Source organism: Takifugu rubripes, chromosome 13 (assembly GCF_901000725.2).
Source record: "Takifugu rubripes chromosome 13, fTakRub1.2, whole genome shotgun sequence".
NCBI lineage: Eukaryota > Metazoa > Chordata > Actinopteri > Tetraodontiformes > Tetraodontidae > Takifugu > Takifugu rubripes.
In genome coordinates this window covers 10,861,319-10,879,697 of record NC_042297.1, presented here as the reverse complement: position 1 = coordinate 10,879,697, position 18,379 = coordinate 10,861,319, and the positions used below count along the sequence as shown (strand labels likewise).

At 49.1% G+C, this 18,379-nt stretch overlaps 1 protein-coding gene across 1 annotated transcript; it reads right to left on the bottom strand.

Annotated features, from left to right (window-relative positions):
- Positions 1-7,595: 7,595 nt before the first annotated feature.
- On the bottom strand, positions 7,596-13,811 carry LOC101063964 (annexin A2-B-like). The gene is made up of 13 exons (XM_003969590.3): positions 13,664-13,811; positions 12,475-12,536; positions 11,854-11,947; positions 10,989-11,083; positions 10,790-10,903; positions 10,634-10,724; positions 10,163-10,242; positions 9,979-10,038; positions 9,800-9,893; positions 9,475-9,570; positions 9,343-9,401; positions 9,139-9,261; positions 7,596-8,251 (listed from the first exon to the last, which is right to left on the bottom strand). The coding sequence occupies exons 2-13, from the start codon at positions 12,523-12,525 to the stop codon at positions 8,192-8,194; spliced, it is 1,017 nt and encodes a 338-aa protein (XP_003969639.1). The 5' UTR covers positions 12,526-12,536; positions 13,664-13,811; the 3' UTR covers positions 7,596-8,191.
- Between the last annotated feature and the right edge of the window lie 4,568 nt (positions 13,812-18,379).

Sequence of the window (18,379 nt, the reverse complement as noted above, 5' to 3'; positions counted from 1 at the left end):
CCAGGGAACAGATGGCTGAGAACATTTGTAACGAGGTGGAAGAACAGGTGAAGTATGCTGGGGGGGGGCCAGTGTTGAGAAAACAAAGTTCTTGGTTTTTGCTTATTGGACCCTCCCTTCTTCATGTGGTAACCTTCCTGTTCCTCTGACCTCATGACCGTGGTGATCTCTTCTCAGATTAGATCCAAACTATTCTTCTTCTGTTCTTTTTGATGAGCTAACAGGAAGCAGGAGACGAGGAGGCAGGAAGGATGCACAGCAGGTGGGAAAAGATGAAGGATTCAGAACAAGCATGGAAGGAGACGAAAGTCCTGCGAGACTCCACCTTCTGTGTCCAATCAGGTTCATCCCCAGGCACTAACGAGCTTAACGAGTTACTCCACCCAGTGAGGGAGGGAGACTCATTAATGCTGCAAATGCTGCTAATTGGCTCCCAGCTGCATCTGTTCACATGAATAACTGAGACAGGAAGTGACACGCTGTTCAGTTATTAACCAACCACTGCACGGTGGGCGGGGTCAACTGAGCTGTTCGGCTCACAAAAATCCCACCTTGACACGTCTGAGGTTGTTTTTGGTTTTTGAGAACTCCCAGAATGCACTGCAGCGGCAAAACAAGCAGTGAGGTGGGAAAAAGAGTGAGGTTACACATGCTAACATGCTAACACTGTTGTTTAATAGCAGAATAATTAGCTTCTCAGATATCCATGCTACTGTTCTATGTTTTTGTTTGAATTTTTCGTTTATTAAATTTATTTTATATTTTAGCTGTTTTACTTTATGATGCTAACCTTTTTTTACGAAGTCAGTGAATTGACAAAATTGTTGTCCTCTGACCCACAATTATGCGGCGTTAACATGCTTTAATAAACAGATTAATTAATTTGAAACGTGGAAAAGAGGTTGTTTTGGTTCATTTGGGGGTCACGGGGGAGATGAAGAGGATCCTGTCAGAATAAAGCGGAGCAGGAAAAAGAAAAGAGAAACAATGAAACCTGAGCAGCAACTTTAAAACAGGAACCAGCATGGTGCCAATTAGCATGAAGCACGCTAACACGAGCTAACACTTGCCCTCCTGCGGTTTCTGATTAAAGTGCATATCGATGGTATAAATTATCTCCTGCTACAATAGATCGCCGAGCATCTATATGTAAATGTTTAATTAACCCGAGGCTGAATCGCTGCGCTGCTCCACAGTGGACGAATTAATCTGATGATGGCGGCCATAACGTCGCGCCGACAAAGGCCAAATGAGCCGCAGAGGCTCCGAGGAAGATACATCAGAAACGCCGCCTCATTTCCTAAAGCGATGTTTGTTCTTGGTGATGAAGTCGACGCCTCGTTAGTCTTCTGGTGGCGAATCGGAAGAAATTTTAAACTTAACTGAGTTTAGCGAGGCGGCGAGGTCGGACGCCATGTTGAAACCTGGCTGGCAGTGTGAAGCAGCAAATGGCGACGGTTTATGGATCATTTATGGATCATTTATGGATCGTTTATGGATCGATTTAAAGTGTGCGTGGACCTCCCTCCCTGTGATCCACCAGCTGAAGCTCCAGCCTTTAACGTCAAACATAAACATGTGACATGTTCAACATCTGTCACACGTAATCTGGTTATCAGTGATTAATTATTATTGTTATTGATCACGTGTGAACTGATGCTGGACAGGCAACATGTGGATGAATTAACCCCCCTTCAAGAGATCCTGACCTTTGACCTTGGTCGGCCCGCACGTGTCAGTCACACAGGACGCCGTGTTGAGGTGGCCGAGGAGCCAAGACGAGGTTGGCAGATCACCTCCTCCTGTGACTGTGACAGGGATTAATTGGGATTAATCAACTAGCAGCAGTCTGAGGAGAAGCAGCGTTGACCCTACCTGGGGGGCGTTGACCCTACTAGGGAGGTGTTGACCCTACCTGGGAGGTGTTGGCCCTAACAGGGAGACCGTGACCCTACAAGGGAGGTGTTGACCCTAACAGGGAGGCGTCGACCCTACCAGGGGGGCGTTGACCCTACCAGGGAGGCGTCGACCCTACCAGGGAGACCGTGACCCTACAAGGGAGGTGTTGACCCTACCAGGGAGGTGTTGACCCTACCAGGGAGGTGTTGACCCTAACAGGGAGGCGTTGACCCTACCAGGGAGGCGTTGACCCTACCAGGGAGGCGTCGACCCTACCAGGGGGGTGTTGACCCTACCAGGGAGGCGTCGACCCTACCAGGGAGGCGTCGACCCTACCAGGGAGGCGTCGACCCTACCAGGGGGGTGTTGACCCTACCAGGGAGGCGTCGACCCTACCAGGGAGGCGTCGACCCTACCAGGGGGGCGTTGACCCTACCAGGGGGGCGTTGACCCTACCAGGGAGGCGTTGACCCTACCAGGGGGGCGTGAGCAGCCCCGGGGGTCAGCGCGTCTACACATGCACCGATTTCTCCTCGTGGAGTGAGAGCGGAGAAAGTTGACTTTGTTTCCTCGCAGCAGCGCTGAAGTATTCGTTCAATTCATCCCTCGTTCATCTTTGAGTTCCAGAGAGGTTGGAGGAACGGAGGTGAATAAAATCACCTGAGAGGGGGACAAGAGGGGGACAAGGGGGGGGACAAGAGGAGGACAAGAGGAGGACAAGAGGAGGACAAGGGGGGGGACAAGGGGGAGGCTGAGCAGGGGGAGGCTGAGCAGGGGGGAGGCTGAGCAGGGGGGAGGCTGAGCAGGGGGAGGTGACGGGGAGGAGAAACTCCTTCAGCAGTTGTCGGCGCTCGTCTGACGTGTTCAGGATTGAACATTTTGTCGTCAACAACTGGTTGAAAAGACGAGTAGAAACAAACAGTGCCGGCGGCGGGACACACTGCAGGGGCGTGATGCGGCTCATGAATGAAACATGGCGCCGCCGCCTTCGCAGCGTTCCTGCGTCCTCCTGGAAAACAGAACCGCCCGAAAAGCATCCAAACTATAGAAGTAAGGACTTGGTGAAGTCGTTCCTGCCCCTGTTGGGGTCATCGACGTTTCTCCCTCAATATCAGGGCTCTAACAGCGCCATCTAGCGGCGGTTGAAGGTTCGGATAGAAATCGTTGATGCAGCTCAACTGAACCTTCGGCGAGACAGAAAACCTCATGTTGCAACTCAACGGGCTCTAAACTCATCCTGAGAACTGAGGCTCGGAGGGAAACACGAGCTCTAAATATACTTTTGTCGGGACAAATTGTTGCAAAATTTCTACAAATTTTGATTTTCCCGTCTTTATAATAACGAATTAAACGAATTAAAGTGTGGAACAGCAGAATAAAGAACTTTACGTTTCCGTTCGTATGAACTTTACAGAGCAAAGGAGTAAATCACACACACACACGTACACACACACACATTATGTTAAATCCGTACCAGATTTAATGTTGATTTAAATTTCATACATCTGGACTCGCTCATAATTTTAAATGTTTTACTTCCTCAAAACATGGATTGTCAAATTTTAAAAAATATGAATTTCCACCTGTAAACAAATAAAATAATTGCGTAACTTTAAAAGGCGAGAAGATGTTTTGTCGTTCCAGAAAAATCTTGCTGCTCTTCTGTTTTCACAGAACAAATTATTTTCTTTTCTTAGTCTAAATAGAAATAAACAATGTTGGTTAACTTGGACTGAAACAAACAAAGAAAAAAATAGTTTCACTCCCTAAACAAGGAAACCCGCGTTAATCTCCGAATGCTGCAGTTTCCCGGGAATTTACTAAAAATGATGGATAATATTGTCCGGAGGCGAAAAAACAATTAAAAGACAACATTTTGGCTGCCGACAGGCGCTAAATGAATATTTGTGGAGTGTGTGAGTCGCCTCTTCATCCATCAGAGCAGCTAATTCCCAGCCAGTAAAAACCCCGCCATCATCTGGTCCGTGCGCGGACATTTATCTCGATGAAGCACCGCATAACCCCGCACCTCCCCCGCACCTCCCCGCACCTCCCCCGCCGTCCCTCCGTCACCTCCGAGGCGCATCGGTCCGTGCGTAAACACGAGGAAACGCTGGCCTCGGCACATTTTAAACGCTTTAGCGCAGCAGCTATTAGCTGATCTGTTATTTATTTCCTCTTCTTGTTATTAACGCCGGACGCGATATTATTCTAATTATAGGAGGACCAATCAGCGTCCCCAGCTCGCTTCCATTAGCTTTGTCTTTCACACTGTGATTCTGATTCATCGCAACATCAAACACACCCAACTGCAGAGGTCACCAGGCGTCCTCGGCTCCCACTTCTGCTCCTCTTATTGCTCGTCTCTAATTGCGTTTGTCCCCCGCAGGATGAGACATCGCGTCGAGCCGCCCTCCAATCGGAGCGCCGCGCTAATGTTCGTTAGCTCTCTGGGGCTAATATGTGTTTTACTGGGGTTGGGTTCGGACAAGGACACGTTTCACGGCCAGGACGGGACTGGCCCATCGGTCCTCACTGGTCACGAATCACAACGGGACAAAAAGGGAGGAAATGACAGGAGGGGACCAAAGTTTGTGCCGGAGACACGAGGCAAAAAAGGGCGGCAAAAAGGATGGGGGGGGGGGTCTGATAATAGTCTTTAATTTATCTCTTAAAGATGTGTTTGACCTCTGAACGTCCCTCTGTCCCCTCATCATTTAATTGTCAAGGTGAGAGAGGAAATGAGAAGCACACACACACACACACACACACAGAGTTTCCTGGATGGATCTGGGTGTTGCTCTTGCTGTAAGCGTCTACAGTTAAACGTATATTGTTGTTAGCATTTCTCTGAGTTGATGCTAATGCTACTAGCGGGGCGAACTAGCTAATTTGACAATGCAGCTGATGGTGAACTCTGGGATCTGGACCCTGGGCTTTTGTCCTGGACCCTTGACCCTGTATCATGGACCCGGGCCTCTCTGAGCCGGGATGCTGAGCCAGATTTGACAGATTTGTGGACGGGCGTCTTCACGTGGGGCGGTAATGAAAAAGGGGGGATCTCCTCAGAGTTCATTAAGGGCCGTCATCACTCCTGGGCCTTCCTGAAGTTTACATTCATCAGCAAAATTAAAAAAGTGTCATGTTGATGGTGATTTGTACTCTTCCATCAAAAACACTCCGCCGGCTGCCTCCATTTGCATATTCTCAGGAGGTGATAATAAGTCATTGGTTCAGGATGGAGAGAGCGAAGAAGAGGAGGAGAAGAGGAGCCGACTGGTGGTCAGATGGTCCCCTCGACATTAGGCTACCTTACGATGCGCTAAAACGCCCCCGTTTGCTCAGACACTTTACATTTTGATGGAGTGATGTCACTTCCTGTCACCTTCCTCATCTCTGCTTGACCTTTGGGCGGTATCGTCGTTCAGCTGTGACAGAGGGGCGGAGCCTATGTGCTGTTGTTCCGCCGTCCACCAGGGGACCTGTCTTCCCTCCGTTAGCTTGTTTCCTGGAGCTTTGGCAGGTGCAGGCAGACAAAAGAGGTTCCAGCTCTAGTTACACATGTGAAGAACCACGGTTGATATTTTGTTTTTGCTCCTAAACTCTAGCCAGGATGTTCCTAGCATGCTACAGCTAGGTGCAGTTTCCCTCGGTGAACTCCGAGGACACAGTCGCCGGTAGAATGTCAATAAGTCTGTGTTAAATAAAGCGAGTGTACGCGTTTCTACGGTAACTGTGGCAGTGATCAAACTGTCAGTGAAAACATGTTCACTGAAAGGTTCCACAGAGGAAACACGCTGTTGTCTGCATAGCTTCACCTTTGTATGCTAATGGGGAGAAACGTACACTTTACAAAGGTGTCACGCTGCGGCGGCGCCCGCTAACGTCTTCGCCCGCTAACGTCTTCGCTGGATCCTCTTTCAGCAGCAGCAGCAGAACAGATGAAATATTTATGCTAATCGTTGCAAAACTTCCCACAAAAGAAAACAAGAACGCGGTGACGAGGAGCTGTCAGGCGGCGCCGTCAAAGTGACGAGTCTGAATCCACCCGAGCTGCTTTTCAAGTCTTTGTAATGACGCGCCGGCATAAGGAGCGCATCACAGGGCATTAGCATCACGGCGCTGATGTAGCCCCGCAGGCTAACGCTAGCACTCCTGGCTGACGCTTGGATCTCTGGAGGAGACGCCTGACTTGAAAGCACCGGGATAAAGTTTGCAGGAAAAGTGGAATTAAAGATGCGACTCTTTGTTCCAAAAAAGAAAATGAAAAAAAAAAAAACGATCCGCACAAAAACAAATTGTTTTATTTAAAACCATGAATACGTAAAATACGATTTATGAAATGAAGTGAAAGTTGAGGCGAAGTCGGAACGTTTGGGTTTCCATCAGGAATGATTTCTTTGCTAAAGAAGCGTTGTGTGTCTGCAGTGGCGTGGGGGCGGGGCCTGTGTTTAGCCACAGGAAGTCCCTCCCCGGGCACCGCTTTGATCTCAGAGCCAGTGGAACAGCAACCAGGGCTGGAACAGACACAAACACTTGATCTCTGCACTTAATTAGCGTTGCACTTTCGCGGAGGGGGCGGGGCTTGAGGTGGCCAGTTGTGTTCTTCAAGAAAAGACACTTTAACATCATTTGAGTAGAGTTGGCGTCAGCCCGGAACACGTGGGCATACATGTCGGGTGCACACGTGGAGGTCACTGCGGCCCCGTGGCGTCCACTCACCCCCCCTCCCCCTTCCCATGATCCTTCAGAACGTTTCTGATGTTCCCAGAACTCCTGAAGTTGGATCTCCAACAATGTTCTGGACGCCGACCACCATCAGCGGAACATTCAGCTGCCCTCAGCAAAAATGTTAAAGTTCTCGGGACGCCTCCGTCACGTCAGGAACTCTTCAGTCTTCACGCCGGATTCGGCGGAAATCCTCTCAGCTCGTGCTTCCTGGAATCTCCGTCGCCTTTGCTCATTCCGGGGTCAGGCTCCGCCCCCGCGCTTCCAGGACAAACATGGCGGCGGAGAGGCCGTAACGCCAGCGGCAGCAGAATTGTGTCAGTTCTGCTAGTTGGAGGATGGGGAGGCTGACATTTGGTTCATGGTGAAGTGGTTGTCGTGGTGATTTCTGCAGAATGTGACAGAGTGAAGGGGCCGCTGGGATTAGGAGAGCGTGACCAATCGGGATTAGCTCTGCTTTAAACAAATAACAGGTCAGAGCAACACCGAGACAGAGCGGACTTCATTAAAACAGCCCCCATCTGACTGTCTGTCTGTCTGTCTGTCTGTCTGTCTGTCTGCCTGCCTGTCTGTCTGTCTGCCTGCCTGCCTGTCTGGCTGTCTGACTGTTGCTGTCTGTCTGTCTGACTGTTGCTGTCTGTCTGTCTGACTGTGTGTTGCTGTCTGTCTGTCTGTTGCTGTCTGTCTGACTGTGTGTTGCTGTCTGTCTCACTGTGTGTTGCTGTCTGTCTGTCTGCCTGTGTGTTGCTGTCTGTCTGACTGTTTTCATCCTGTAAATATGTGATCTAGAGCTCAGAGTTCTTGTTTCGAGGTATATACGTGTGTGTGTGTGTGTGTGTGTGTGTGTGTGTGTGTGTGTGTGTGTGTGTGTGTTTCCTTCTCTCTGAGCGCTGTTGAATCGTTGATTCTCCGCCGGAGTTTAAATTAAACACCTAATTAAAACTCATTAGCTGCAAACAGAAGACACATTTACGGGAAACTTTCTGTCTTTAATGATCAAACACGAATTAAAGCAACAAACACAGAGCTCGTGCATGCGCGCCTGAGTCCACAGGACGTAATTAATAACTAATATTTAACATCAAACGCTTTAATCCTGGTTCGTCTTCAGGCCGAAACTGCAGCGGAACTTTAATTCGCCACCAGCTTCTGTGTCGCAGGTCCTGCATTTTAGATCAGATCAGCTCGATTGATCCGTTTGATCGCTGCTGCCTGCTGACGGCCACAAGTCGATCACATCTAATCTCCTTAATCTGGTTTTTAGACCAAACAGCTGCACGTCAGGACCAGAACACAAATTCAGTCTGATAGATTTTATTGTCTTTCAATAACATCAAACTGGATTTTAAAACACATTTTGCAAAATGTCATAAAAATCCAGATCATCCCATCAACTCCATCCACGGAGTAAAAATTAAAGTAATTGAAGTGAGATTAAAACATCAGGAAAGCGTGTGTGCGTCACAAACACTCGTCCCTCATTTGTGTGTCTGCTGCCCTCTTGTGGCCGCGCTGCGATCGCGCGGCTGAAACTGGATCCACGTCCAGGAAAGTGGAGATTTTGTCAGTCGTCTCCTCCACACAGGCTGAGCAGGGCCCTCTGGTAGTCTCCTTTGGTGTGTTCCTGAACACAACACAGGCTCTTCAGGGTAGCGACCACAGTCGGTGTCTTAGCACTTTGAGAATGTTTCATTTATCATTATTTGTCTTAATTTATCATCTACGTGGTAATTTATTGTTTTTGCACAAACTCCAGAATGTCACGTCTGTTTATATGTTATTGCACATATTTAGAGTTTCGTTGCGGCATTGAAAGCTGGAGTTTCCTTTTGCTGGAATCGACCGGACATCCTCTACTGTGTTACTTCCGGTTCCGGTTGGGGAAAAACGTCAGAATATTACTAACTTTTAAAATCTAATTAACATTATTTACTGACTCATTATCGTCAGACCGCCACAAACTAACTGGAGTTTGTGAAATAATGAATTTCATTTTATTTAATTGCATTTGATCAACAATAGTATACATTGTGGATGACAATTATGTTTCAGATATAAATTCAGATTTTTTCTTCCTTGTGTGCTGCGGCTTTTATTTGCTATTTACTGCTTAAAAAATATTAATTTGACTGTGCATTGTCCTGTATAGCCTTGCATGTGACAAATAAAGATCCCCTTATCCTCTCTTGTCTTATTTAGTAAAACAACAAACACCCTGTGGACTACCAGGGGGGCTTTTCCAGTTTACCTCCGCTGGAGCAGCTCGGGGCAGGTAGGCGCCTCAGAGAATTACAGGAACATCACCTCTGAGGCCCAGGTTACATCACAATGTTTTCGGGTGAAAACAGAAAAAGTTTCATTTATTTTTGGGGGGTTTTCTGCTGTTCGTTTACACGGGAACCCCTCAAAAAGGAACAAAATGATACGAAAGCAAAGCGTTTGTACCAGAAGGCACAGAAGAGCTCGGAACGCGCTGTGGCGTAAACGGGCCTGAGGCGCCCGGGTACTTACGGCGATGGTCTGGAACAGCGACTTCTTGTGCTGCCTCTTGAACTCGGATCGGATCTTCTTCAGGTCCACCTCACAGCGGGAGACTATGATCCTGGTCACCACCTTCTCCTTCGCACCTTTGCTCTGCGCACGGAACAACAGTCAGTCAGCGCGGTAAGTGTAGGTGTGGACCAGCTGCCGTTGCCATGGTTACCCCCCACGTACCTTCATGGCTTCACTGAGTCTGTTGGCAAAGTAGAGCTGTCTGTTCTGGAAGCAGTCCACTGTGGAGAGACGTTTAAAGATGAGCCGTTTTCACCGTCTTCGGGAAGAAAAGGGAATTTTCTGCTGCGTTACCCAGAGTGAGGAAGGATTTCTCCAGATCTCCTTTCACCTCCTTCCTGATGCTCTCCTGGATGTCGTACGGGCTGTAGCTCTTGTACCTCTCAAACACTGCAAAACACAGCGAGCCGGTCACAACCTCTGTGACATCACATTCAACAGGAAACACTGCCTTTAACAGGAAGAAGCCTGGAGCAGGACCCCCCTGCTGATGGGCGGGTGGGTGAAGGAGGGGCAGAAGAACGAGACTCGTGCCAGCAGAAACTTTTAGATCAAGGATCAAAGGAAGAAAAGAGGAGAACATGAGGGTCCAGAGTCAGGAATAAATGAAGTATCTGACCTTTCTGGAGGTGGGGCACGCTCCTCTGGGACATGATGGAGATCCAGGTGGTCACGTCGGTTCCCTTCCGCTTCACCCCAGCTTCATACAGAGACTGACAGGTTTTATGTGATTAGTTCGGTGGGCTGCGTGACTTTTGACCTCTGAAACGATCACGTTTCAAACCTGCCGTGACTCACTCTGGCGTCGTTGTCAATCATCTCGTAGTCGATCACGTTTGAGGGCTCGTCTCGTTTTGTCTGAAAAGGCGACGTGAACGACGGATTTATGGTTTATCAGACTTTTGTCTGATATGTTTGGGAGCTGCAACATTTTGACTTGCGTAATAATGTCATTCTGCTGTGGTGTTAGCATGAAAGCTACCTGAACCAGAGCCAGCAGCAGTTTAGCAAAGTTCCCTGACGTGTCTCCTGCGATGTCTTTGTCCAACTCCTTCTTAAACACTGAGGGGAGGAGAGCTAACGTTAGCCACATGCAGTCACCTGAATTCACCGTCCATGCTAACATGCTAACGAAACATCTTGTACAATATATAAGAGGAATTCAAAAGTCAAACAACAAATCAGCTTCCTGCTAACGTGAAGCCAAAGGCTCTCACACCCTCCACAAGAAGCAAAACTATGTTCTTGCTCCCAGAACAAACCATGATGTCATCTGTTGTCGTGTAAATGTGCAGTAAATCTGTGACGAGGAGGATGGAACGCTGTGGTCAGAGCGGAGCGTCTGTGAGGAGCAGGAGGAGCTCGCTCAAGTTCCATCAGAACCAACTTTGTTCCTGTTGTCACCTCGTGAACATGCAAAGACTGTAAATTTTAGATCTGATGAAATGATTACTTTCTCTGTAAAACTTCTTTATTTCCGTCAACTCCTCGTTGTTCCTGGAGCAGATGATCTCAATGAGGGTCTCTTCATCCGTTCCCAGGCCCTGAAACACCAAAAACCACGTTAGTGCCGCCAGAAAACAGACGTGGGTCCAAGGTGCGTTTCCACCTTCATGGAGGCTTTGAGCTCAGACGCGTCGTACTGAACCGTGCTCTTCATCAGCCCCAACATCAGCGTCTCCAGCGAGCCCGACAGCGCCCCCTTCAGGGCTGTGACCAGATCCTGCAGACAGACCGAGTCCAAGTGTTGTCATGGAAACATGCGGCGCTCTTGGCAACATGCTTGCTGAGGAAGAAACGCTCCAAACCTTCTTGGCGAATCGCTCGTATTCGAAGGCGACGTCTCGCCGCTGCTCGTAGCTGCGTCTGGTCAGGATGTCGATGATGGTCTGTTCGTCAGTGCCTGCAGAGAAACGTCAGCTCTGGCTTCAAGCTCGGGTCACGGCTCGGGTCAAGGCCGGGTCAAGGCCAGGTCACGGCTCGGGTCACGGCTCGGGTCACGGCTCGGGTCAAGGCCGGGTCAAGGCCGGGTCACGGCTCGGGTCACGGCTCGGGTCAAGGCCGGGTCAAGGCCAGGTCACGGCTCGGGTCACGGCTCGGGTCACGGCTCGGGTCGCGGCTCGGGTCGCGGCTCGGATCGCGGCTCGGGTCGTGGCTCGGATCGTGGCTCGGGTCACGGCTCGGGTCATGGCTCATGGCTCGGGTCGTGGCTCGGATCGTGGCTCGGGTCACGGCTCGGGTCATGGCTCATGGCTTGGGTCACGGCTCGGGTCATGGCTGGTTCTAAAGCTCTTTCACCCCTAAAGTAGCGCCTCACAAACACACCGGGAAGCAACCCGAAAGGCAGCATGGAAGCTAGCATTAGCATTCCCTTTCTGTACGTGTTTTTCTAGTCTGTCTTTCAAGGCGTAAAAATGTAACAAAGAATCAAAGAAGGTGGAGGACTGTTGGAAGGGAGACGGAGGGACTCTTTGTGACCGTTATGTCCCTCTGCTTCCTCCTCACCAGAAAAGGCAGATTCCCACGACTAGCCAAAAATCCATGCTTTAGCAGAAACCCTGAGTCTCAGCATTGCCTTGTGGGGGCGCTCTGAGCTGAGGGGCTCCCAGTAGGGGGCGCTCTGAGCTGAGGGGCTCCCAGTAGGGGGCGCACTGTGTCTCTACGCTCCTTCACCTTTAGTCTTGATGGCCACATCGATCCTGGCAGCGTCTCTGGCCGGGTCAAAGTCTCGCGCCGGCACTACAGTGGGGAATGTGGGTTCTGGTTCCTGCAGAGGACAAAGGAGGACGTGTCACCTCACGAGGTGCTGCTGACCAAAGTACGGAGGCCTCCGAAGGACAAAAATATCTGAGAACGTTTGCCACTTGACATGAAAACAGTTGGACCGGATGGAATTCTGAAAAACGTAATAGGCTGAAACGGTCAGTGGGGGCAACAGCTGGGTAACGAGGACGAGGACAAGGACGAGGACGAGGACGAGGACGAGGACGAGGACGAGGACGAACCGACATGCTGCTCAGTGCAGGTGACACCGTCACACCTGCTGCAGGAGAAAAAGCATCTTTTTGGATTCCTCCGTGAACAAATGCAGGAAGTAACTGATGACGCTGTCAAAACCGTTTTAACGTGAAACAGTCGGTGGATTAGTGATCCGTTATCAGGTGTCCTGTGGGCGGAGACCCGACCTCAGGTTCACCTCTTTATGGCACCACTCAAACATTGCAACAACCGTAAAGATACGAGAGCAACGCTGGAACGTAACAACTTCCTGTTGCACGACAGCGGGTCACTCACCGTCCCGTAGGACAGCGTCAGTTGCCCCAGGAACTCGGACACCAGCGCCATCTTTGGTCAACCTGAGAACCGACACAGAGAGAGACGTTGGTATCTCACGACAGCGAGTCCACGGTGACAGAACAGCTAAGGCAGAACTCCCAAAATCGCCATCCTATAAAGGTTTCCGATGTACCGATTACCTGTTACCATGGCAACCTCGCAGGTTCTGAAAATGCCTAAAGTATCAAGAAGTTTGTTGCACATTTTTCCAAATGGGTTTCACATCCACCAGCAATATGAGGAGCAAAAAAGCAAATTGTCCTGGAAAAACAGACGTGATCGTTGCATCTTTATTTGACCTATTGACCTTGACACCTGATCCTCTCTTGACGACAGTTTTGTTCAGTTATAGAACTAACAGCTAACGGAGATCCAGAAACTGCCAACACATGGCGGGCCGGGCTAGCTGATTAGCATGTTAGCTTTATGTCATCTCTGAATCAGCAAGGATTCGAGGAGTGTTTGATTTATTGAACAGGGTGTACCAGGGGGGTGTGGCTGCTGATAACAACTATGAAGAGCTTCAGGAGTGACATGCACAGAGAAGGAAATCTTTGTCGACATCGACCTACAGTGACACACCATCAGGAAGCATGTTTGAGGCACCAGTTCCATCACCTAGCAACCACAGACACAAACAGTTTCAGTGTGTTTAGCAGGATAATTCTGCTGTTTTTCCGTGACTGATAAACATGTGGAACACATGTGGAACCAGTAACATCGACCATATATGAGAAAAATCCATTAGTTCTAAGAAAAACGCATCATTTTTCTGCTGCTTTAAGCTGACCTGTGACCCGGTAAAGTAGGAGCGCTGGAAGATTGACAGAATCCAAGCGTTAAAATCTGACGCTTTCAACCTCTCAAACTTTAGAGCAACGCTTGCTAAGCTAAAGCTCAGATATTTTTCATGCTCGTGTCTGTTTCTGATGACGATTATTGATTTTAGATCAGCTTCCAGACCAGCGATCAGTGACAGGAACTGTGCCTGAGCAACAGGCCATGGCACACACACACACACACACACACACACACACACACACACACACACACAGAGCCATGGTTTCCCTTCTGTGCTCTTCTGAGTTAGTTCTGTGCTCTTCAGCTGAAATCTGTGCACGTCACACAGCTGTTAGCATGTTCTTACCTTCAGAAAAGAAGCAGCAGCAGCAGCGAGGAGCAGCTCCGTTATGAGCCTGAGCAGGACAGGGTGTGGTGTTTAAACACACACACACACACACACACACACACACACACACACACAGAGTTCAGTGGATGAAACTTTTACACATCGGACTGAACTCATGGACATAAATTCCTCTCCTCGGCTCCGCCCAACACCAGCTTCAGTCCAAGGTCCGACACGCTGCTGCGCTGTGATTGGTGGGCGGCTCTTGGCCTCGGAACATCGTTGCATCACAGTTTTGGTATCACAGCAACAGTGCAGCCATACACATCATCACTGATATATTCAAAGAAGTGGATGTTGGCATGCTAAAGTTAGCTTTATCTCTTCAGTGTGCATCGAGATCAGCTGTAGGACGCCCCTGGTGGTTGGCTGAATTATAGGCCCGACTTCCTGTCAAACATCAGAGTTTGAACTCAGTTGCCACCATCTTGGTTTGAACTAGGTATTATAGTTAGCTGTGATGGGGTAAATAGTTACTAAATAGTTAGCCAGCACTAATCTTTTTAGGTTATTTGAGCTGCAAGAAGTTCTGCTGCGACAGTGAAGGGGACAGTGACTTTAATAAACTCGGTCAGTTCCCCACGTTTCTGTGAAAGAAAATATTAAAATCTTTGGTTCCTTGATACAGCAGTGAGCACCACCTAGTGGATGATCAGGATGATTACTTTGAGAACTGTTATTTTTTCTTTCATCTTCTACAACTTTACCCTTGGTGGAATAATGTGTGTGTGTGTGTGCGTGTGCGTGTGTGTGCGTGCGTGCGTGTGGGTGTGCTTGTGTGTGTTTATGAATTCTGACCCACATTCTTTCCTCCAGTACAGGAGACGGAAACAGGAAACTTCAGGAAATAACAGAATCCTTCTGTCATGTGACTGTCTCCCCACCAATCACAGCAGCCGTGCACTCCCTTGTGTCTCTCTCTCTCTCTTTCTCACACACGCGCGCACACATGCATACTTGTACTTCTGTCTGTGTGAGAGCTTTCATAGATGTATTACATTCTCCAGAACCTCACCCTAAACCTGACCATCCCAACTTAACCCCTGACCCCTGACCCCTGCCGTGACCCTGACCCAAACTCAGATCTAACTTAAAAAGACACTCAGCTGTGTTAGTCTGATATTTGTATTCTTCTTCTAAATAGCTGCTAAATTTTGCCTTCTAGTTTCCATCTTTAATGAACGTTTTCCCGAGCTAATAAAACGTAAACGCCCTTATCGACTTTACAATCCAGTGGAATGTGAGTTGGACTGTGTCACCATGGTAACAATCTGTTAGTAAAGCTGGGTGACCTTTTTATCTGTGGTTTATTTTCATCATTTCCAAGCCCCTTTTCATTTATTTATTTATTTCATGTTTTGTTTGTTCTGTCTTGAAACCAAAATCTGAGTAGTAACTCTGTCCACCAGAGGGCGCCACACACCCGCTCAAACACTACGCGAGAGCGGGACTGGGGGGCAGCTGGGGGGGAGGATGGGGCGATAACGGCCAGCTGGGATTTGCATATTTTATTCAGAGTTGGGCTCCAGCATTACAGGTGATGGTATAGTTGCTCGAGTTGCGAACAGTTGTAGGCTAATATCTCGAGTAAATGTAAAGCTGCCACAGAGGGTGACTAGAGTCATGAACAGTAGTTAACAGAGGCCTCCTGGCCTTCGTGCTTCAATGGTCAAGGGACGTGGACGTGGACGTGGACGTGGACGTGGACGTGGTCCATGAGCTCAGCAACACCTTTCATCCCGCTCCCAATGACACTGGGTCCAGCCGGTGGGGCTTTCGTACAAACACATTTCATTAAAGAAACATTTTCTGACATGGGCTCACACATTTGACCTCAGACAACACACAACCCCCCCCCCCCCACACACACACACACACTAAAACTGTCAATTAAATGTTACATAAATATGCACTATTTATTGCCAAATATGGTCTTACAACAAATATAGCCACATTTTATCTTCATTCCTATCTGTGTGTGTGTATACATGAAAACTTGAAAACAAAGTGTGTCGGACGTGCTCTCAGCTCAGGTAGCGTCAATCCTCCGTTTCGCTGATGTTGGATTTGATCCTGTTAGCTGCTAATCCTCCTCAGAGCCACATTAACAGCTTTAACCAGGAGCTACTGAAACATGCTGATGTGCTAAAAGCACAACAGCTTCAGATCCATATCATTCTTCATGTGGACACGTAAAATGAGATAAACTGTACTGTAATTCAAACAGTGTCCATAGAATTAGCTTAATATGCTATCGGGAACATGTATGTGTTTGTTAGCCTTTCAGTTTGGCAACAACACCTGACACCTGCTAACGTTAGCCTAACAACTTCCTGTTTCAGTGTTCCAGTATGTAACCTATAATGGTTTTTTTGTAGCCTGCTCGCTAACAAAGGAGCCAGCAGTTGTGTTTGCAGCCGCTAAGCTCCGTCATGCTGAGGTCGCACCGCTTCAATCCAATTTAAACATTAAAACGAGACTAATCTGTGAAATGTGTCCAAACATGCTCAGATTAATGCACACAAACACACCAGGGTAGCAGCAATAGTCTGCGCTGATGCATGCTGGGTAATCTTGGACATATACGGACACGGGCGATGGGCGGGAGCGGTCGGGTTGATGTGTTTTAGCTTTAGAAAAGAAACAATGTTTCAATTTGCTGTGTTGGTCAGATGATCTGTCCTCAACTGGGATTATTGGACATGTTCAGAACGTTTGTTGGTGCTGATCCTGGGGGTCGTAGATGATCCTGGGGGTCGCAGATGATCCTGGGGGTCGTAGATGATCCTGGGGGTCGCAGATGATCCTGGGGGTCGTAGATGATCCTGGGGGTCGCAGATGATCCTGGGGGTCGTAGATGATCCTGGGGGTCGTGGGTTTGTGCTGGATCCCTCAGAACCCAGCAGCCCGGATCTGGTGCAGGGCAGCAGCAGGTGGAACAGTCGGTGACCCCTGTGATCCAAGATGATCCTGCGGGAACTGGACACCTGGTCCATCCTGGTCAGGTGGTCAGAGAGGTGAACACCCCCAGCCGGACTCCCTGTTCTGGTTTGAACCTGGGTCATGTGTCAATAACAGGACCACCAGCTTTAATGGCTTCCTGGTTCAGATTGGTCTGACCCACCTCCCTGTCCTTCAGATCCCCACTAATCCCATTAAGAGGAGTTGCTCCATAATCCCGCCACAGATCTGTGGTGTCCACAGGTGTTCACGGCTGCTTCTTCTTCACGGCTCTGTGGGATGTTACAGAACCCCGACTGAACGTCCAGGTAGGACCAGAGACGCCACCACACATGACTTTTATTCCTCTTCCTGAAAACACAGCAGGATTTATGAAGGGACCAGGACGGGGACAGGACAGATTCTTCTCACATTTATTGATATTAATATTTTAAAAAAAGTTTTTCTTTTTGTAATTTCACTCGATTAGCCATAAAAAGAGTCGCTGCGTTAAAGGGGGCAGTTTTGCTGCTTTTTGGGGACTTTTAAAATTTGAAAATCACCTTGATTTGATTTTTAACAGGAAGTGATTCGATTGTCCCCAATCTGGGGAGAAAATATTCAAAGTGCGGAAAAAACAAACGTTAACAAAAGTTTTGACGACGAACTCGAAGGAAAGTTCCTCCGATTTTAATCTGTTTCCAGGGACGATTGAATGTTCCGGACCAGCTGATTCGTTGACGTCAGTTACTCGATTGAGCTGAACCAACTAACTGGACCTGAGACTGTTGTAGTGATGATTGATCAGAGGATAAATCTGATGCTCATAATCCAACACCTTTAATAACACACCTGTCTCACACCTGTGGTCCCTGTCTCACACCTGTGATCCCTGTCTCACACCTGTGATCCCTGTCTCACACCTGTGGTCCCTGTCTCACACCTGTGTTCCCTGTCTCATACCTGTGATCCCTGTCTCACACCTGTGCTCCCTGTCTCACACCTGTGGTCCCTGTCTCACACCTGTGCTCCCTGTCTCACACCTGTGTTCCCTGTCTCACACCTGTGCTCCCTGTCTCACACCTGTGATCCCTGTCTCACACCTGTGATCCCTGTCTCATACCTGTGATCCCTGTCTCACACCTGTGGTCCCTGTCTCACACCTGTGTTCCCTGTCTCATACCTGTGATCCCTGTCTCACACCTGTGCTCCCTGTCTCACACCTGTGATCCCTGTCTCACACCTGTGGTCCCTGTCTCACACCTGTGTTCCCTGTCTCACACCTGTGCTCCCTGTCTCACACCTGTGCTCCCTGTCTCACACCTGTGCTCCCTGTCTCACACCTGTGGTCCCGGTGTCACACCTGCGGTCCCTGTCTCACACCTGTGGTCCCGGTGTCACACCTGTGATCCCTGTCTCACACCTGTGGTCCCGGTGTCCCACCCGTGGTCCCGGTGTCACACCTGTGATCCCTGTCTCACACCTGTGGTCCCGGTGTCACACCTGTCCACAGTCAGGTGCAGAAATATTCCTGTGACTGTCAGATTAATCCTGATGGCTCTTTGATCCAGCGTCTCTGTTCTCATCAAGGATGCTGAGCTGGGTGGTCAAAGTTGTCCCCAAGCCACCTGAGGCTCCACCTAAAAAGGAGGGACACCCAGGTGCTGCTGAAACCGATGCTCCGCCCCCTACTGCTGCCCCGCCCCCTGCTGCTGCCCCGCCCCCTGTCCAAGT

Bases quoted from the DNA above. Each gene is read 5' to 3' on its own strand.
- LOC101063964 (XM_003969590.3), bottom strand. From the start codon at position 12,525: ATGGCGCTGGTGTCCGAGTTCCTGGGGCAACTGACGCTGTCCTACGGG. The intron at 10,904-10,988 runs GTTTGGAGCGTT...GTCTGTCTGCAG, and splicing joins ACGAGCGATTCGCCAAGAAG to GATCTGGTCACAGCCCTGAA. The intron at 9,262-9,342 runs GTACGTGGGGGG...TTCCGTGCGCAG, and splicing joins GACTCAGTGAAGCCATGAAG to AGCAAAGGTGCGAAGGAGAA.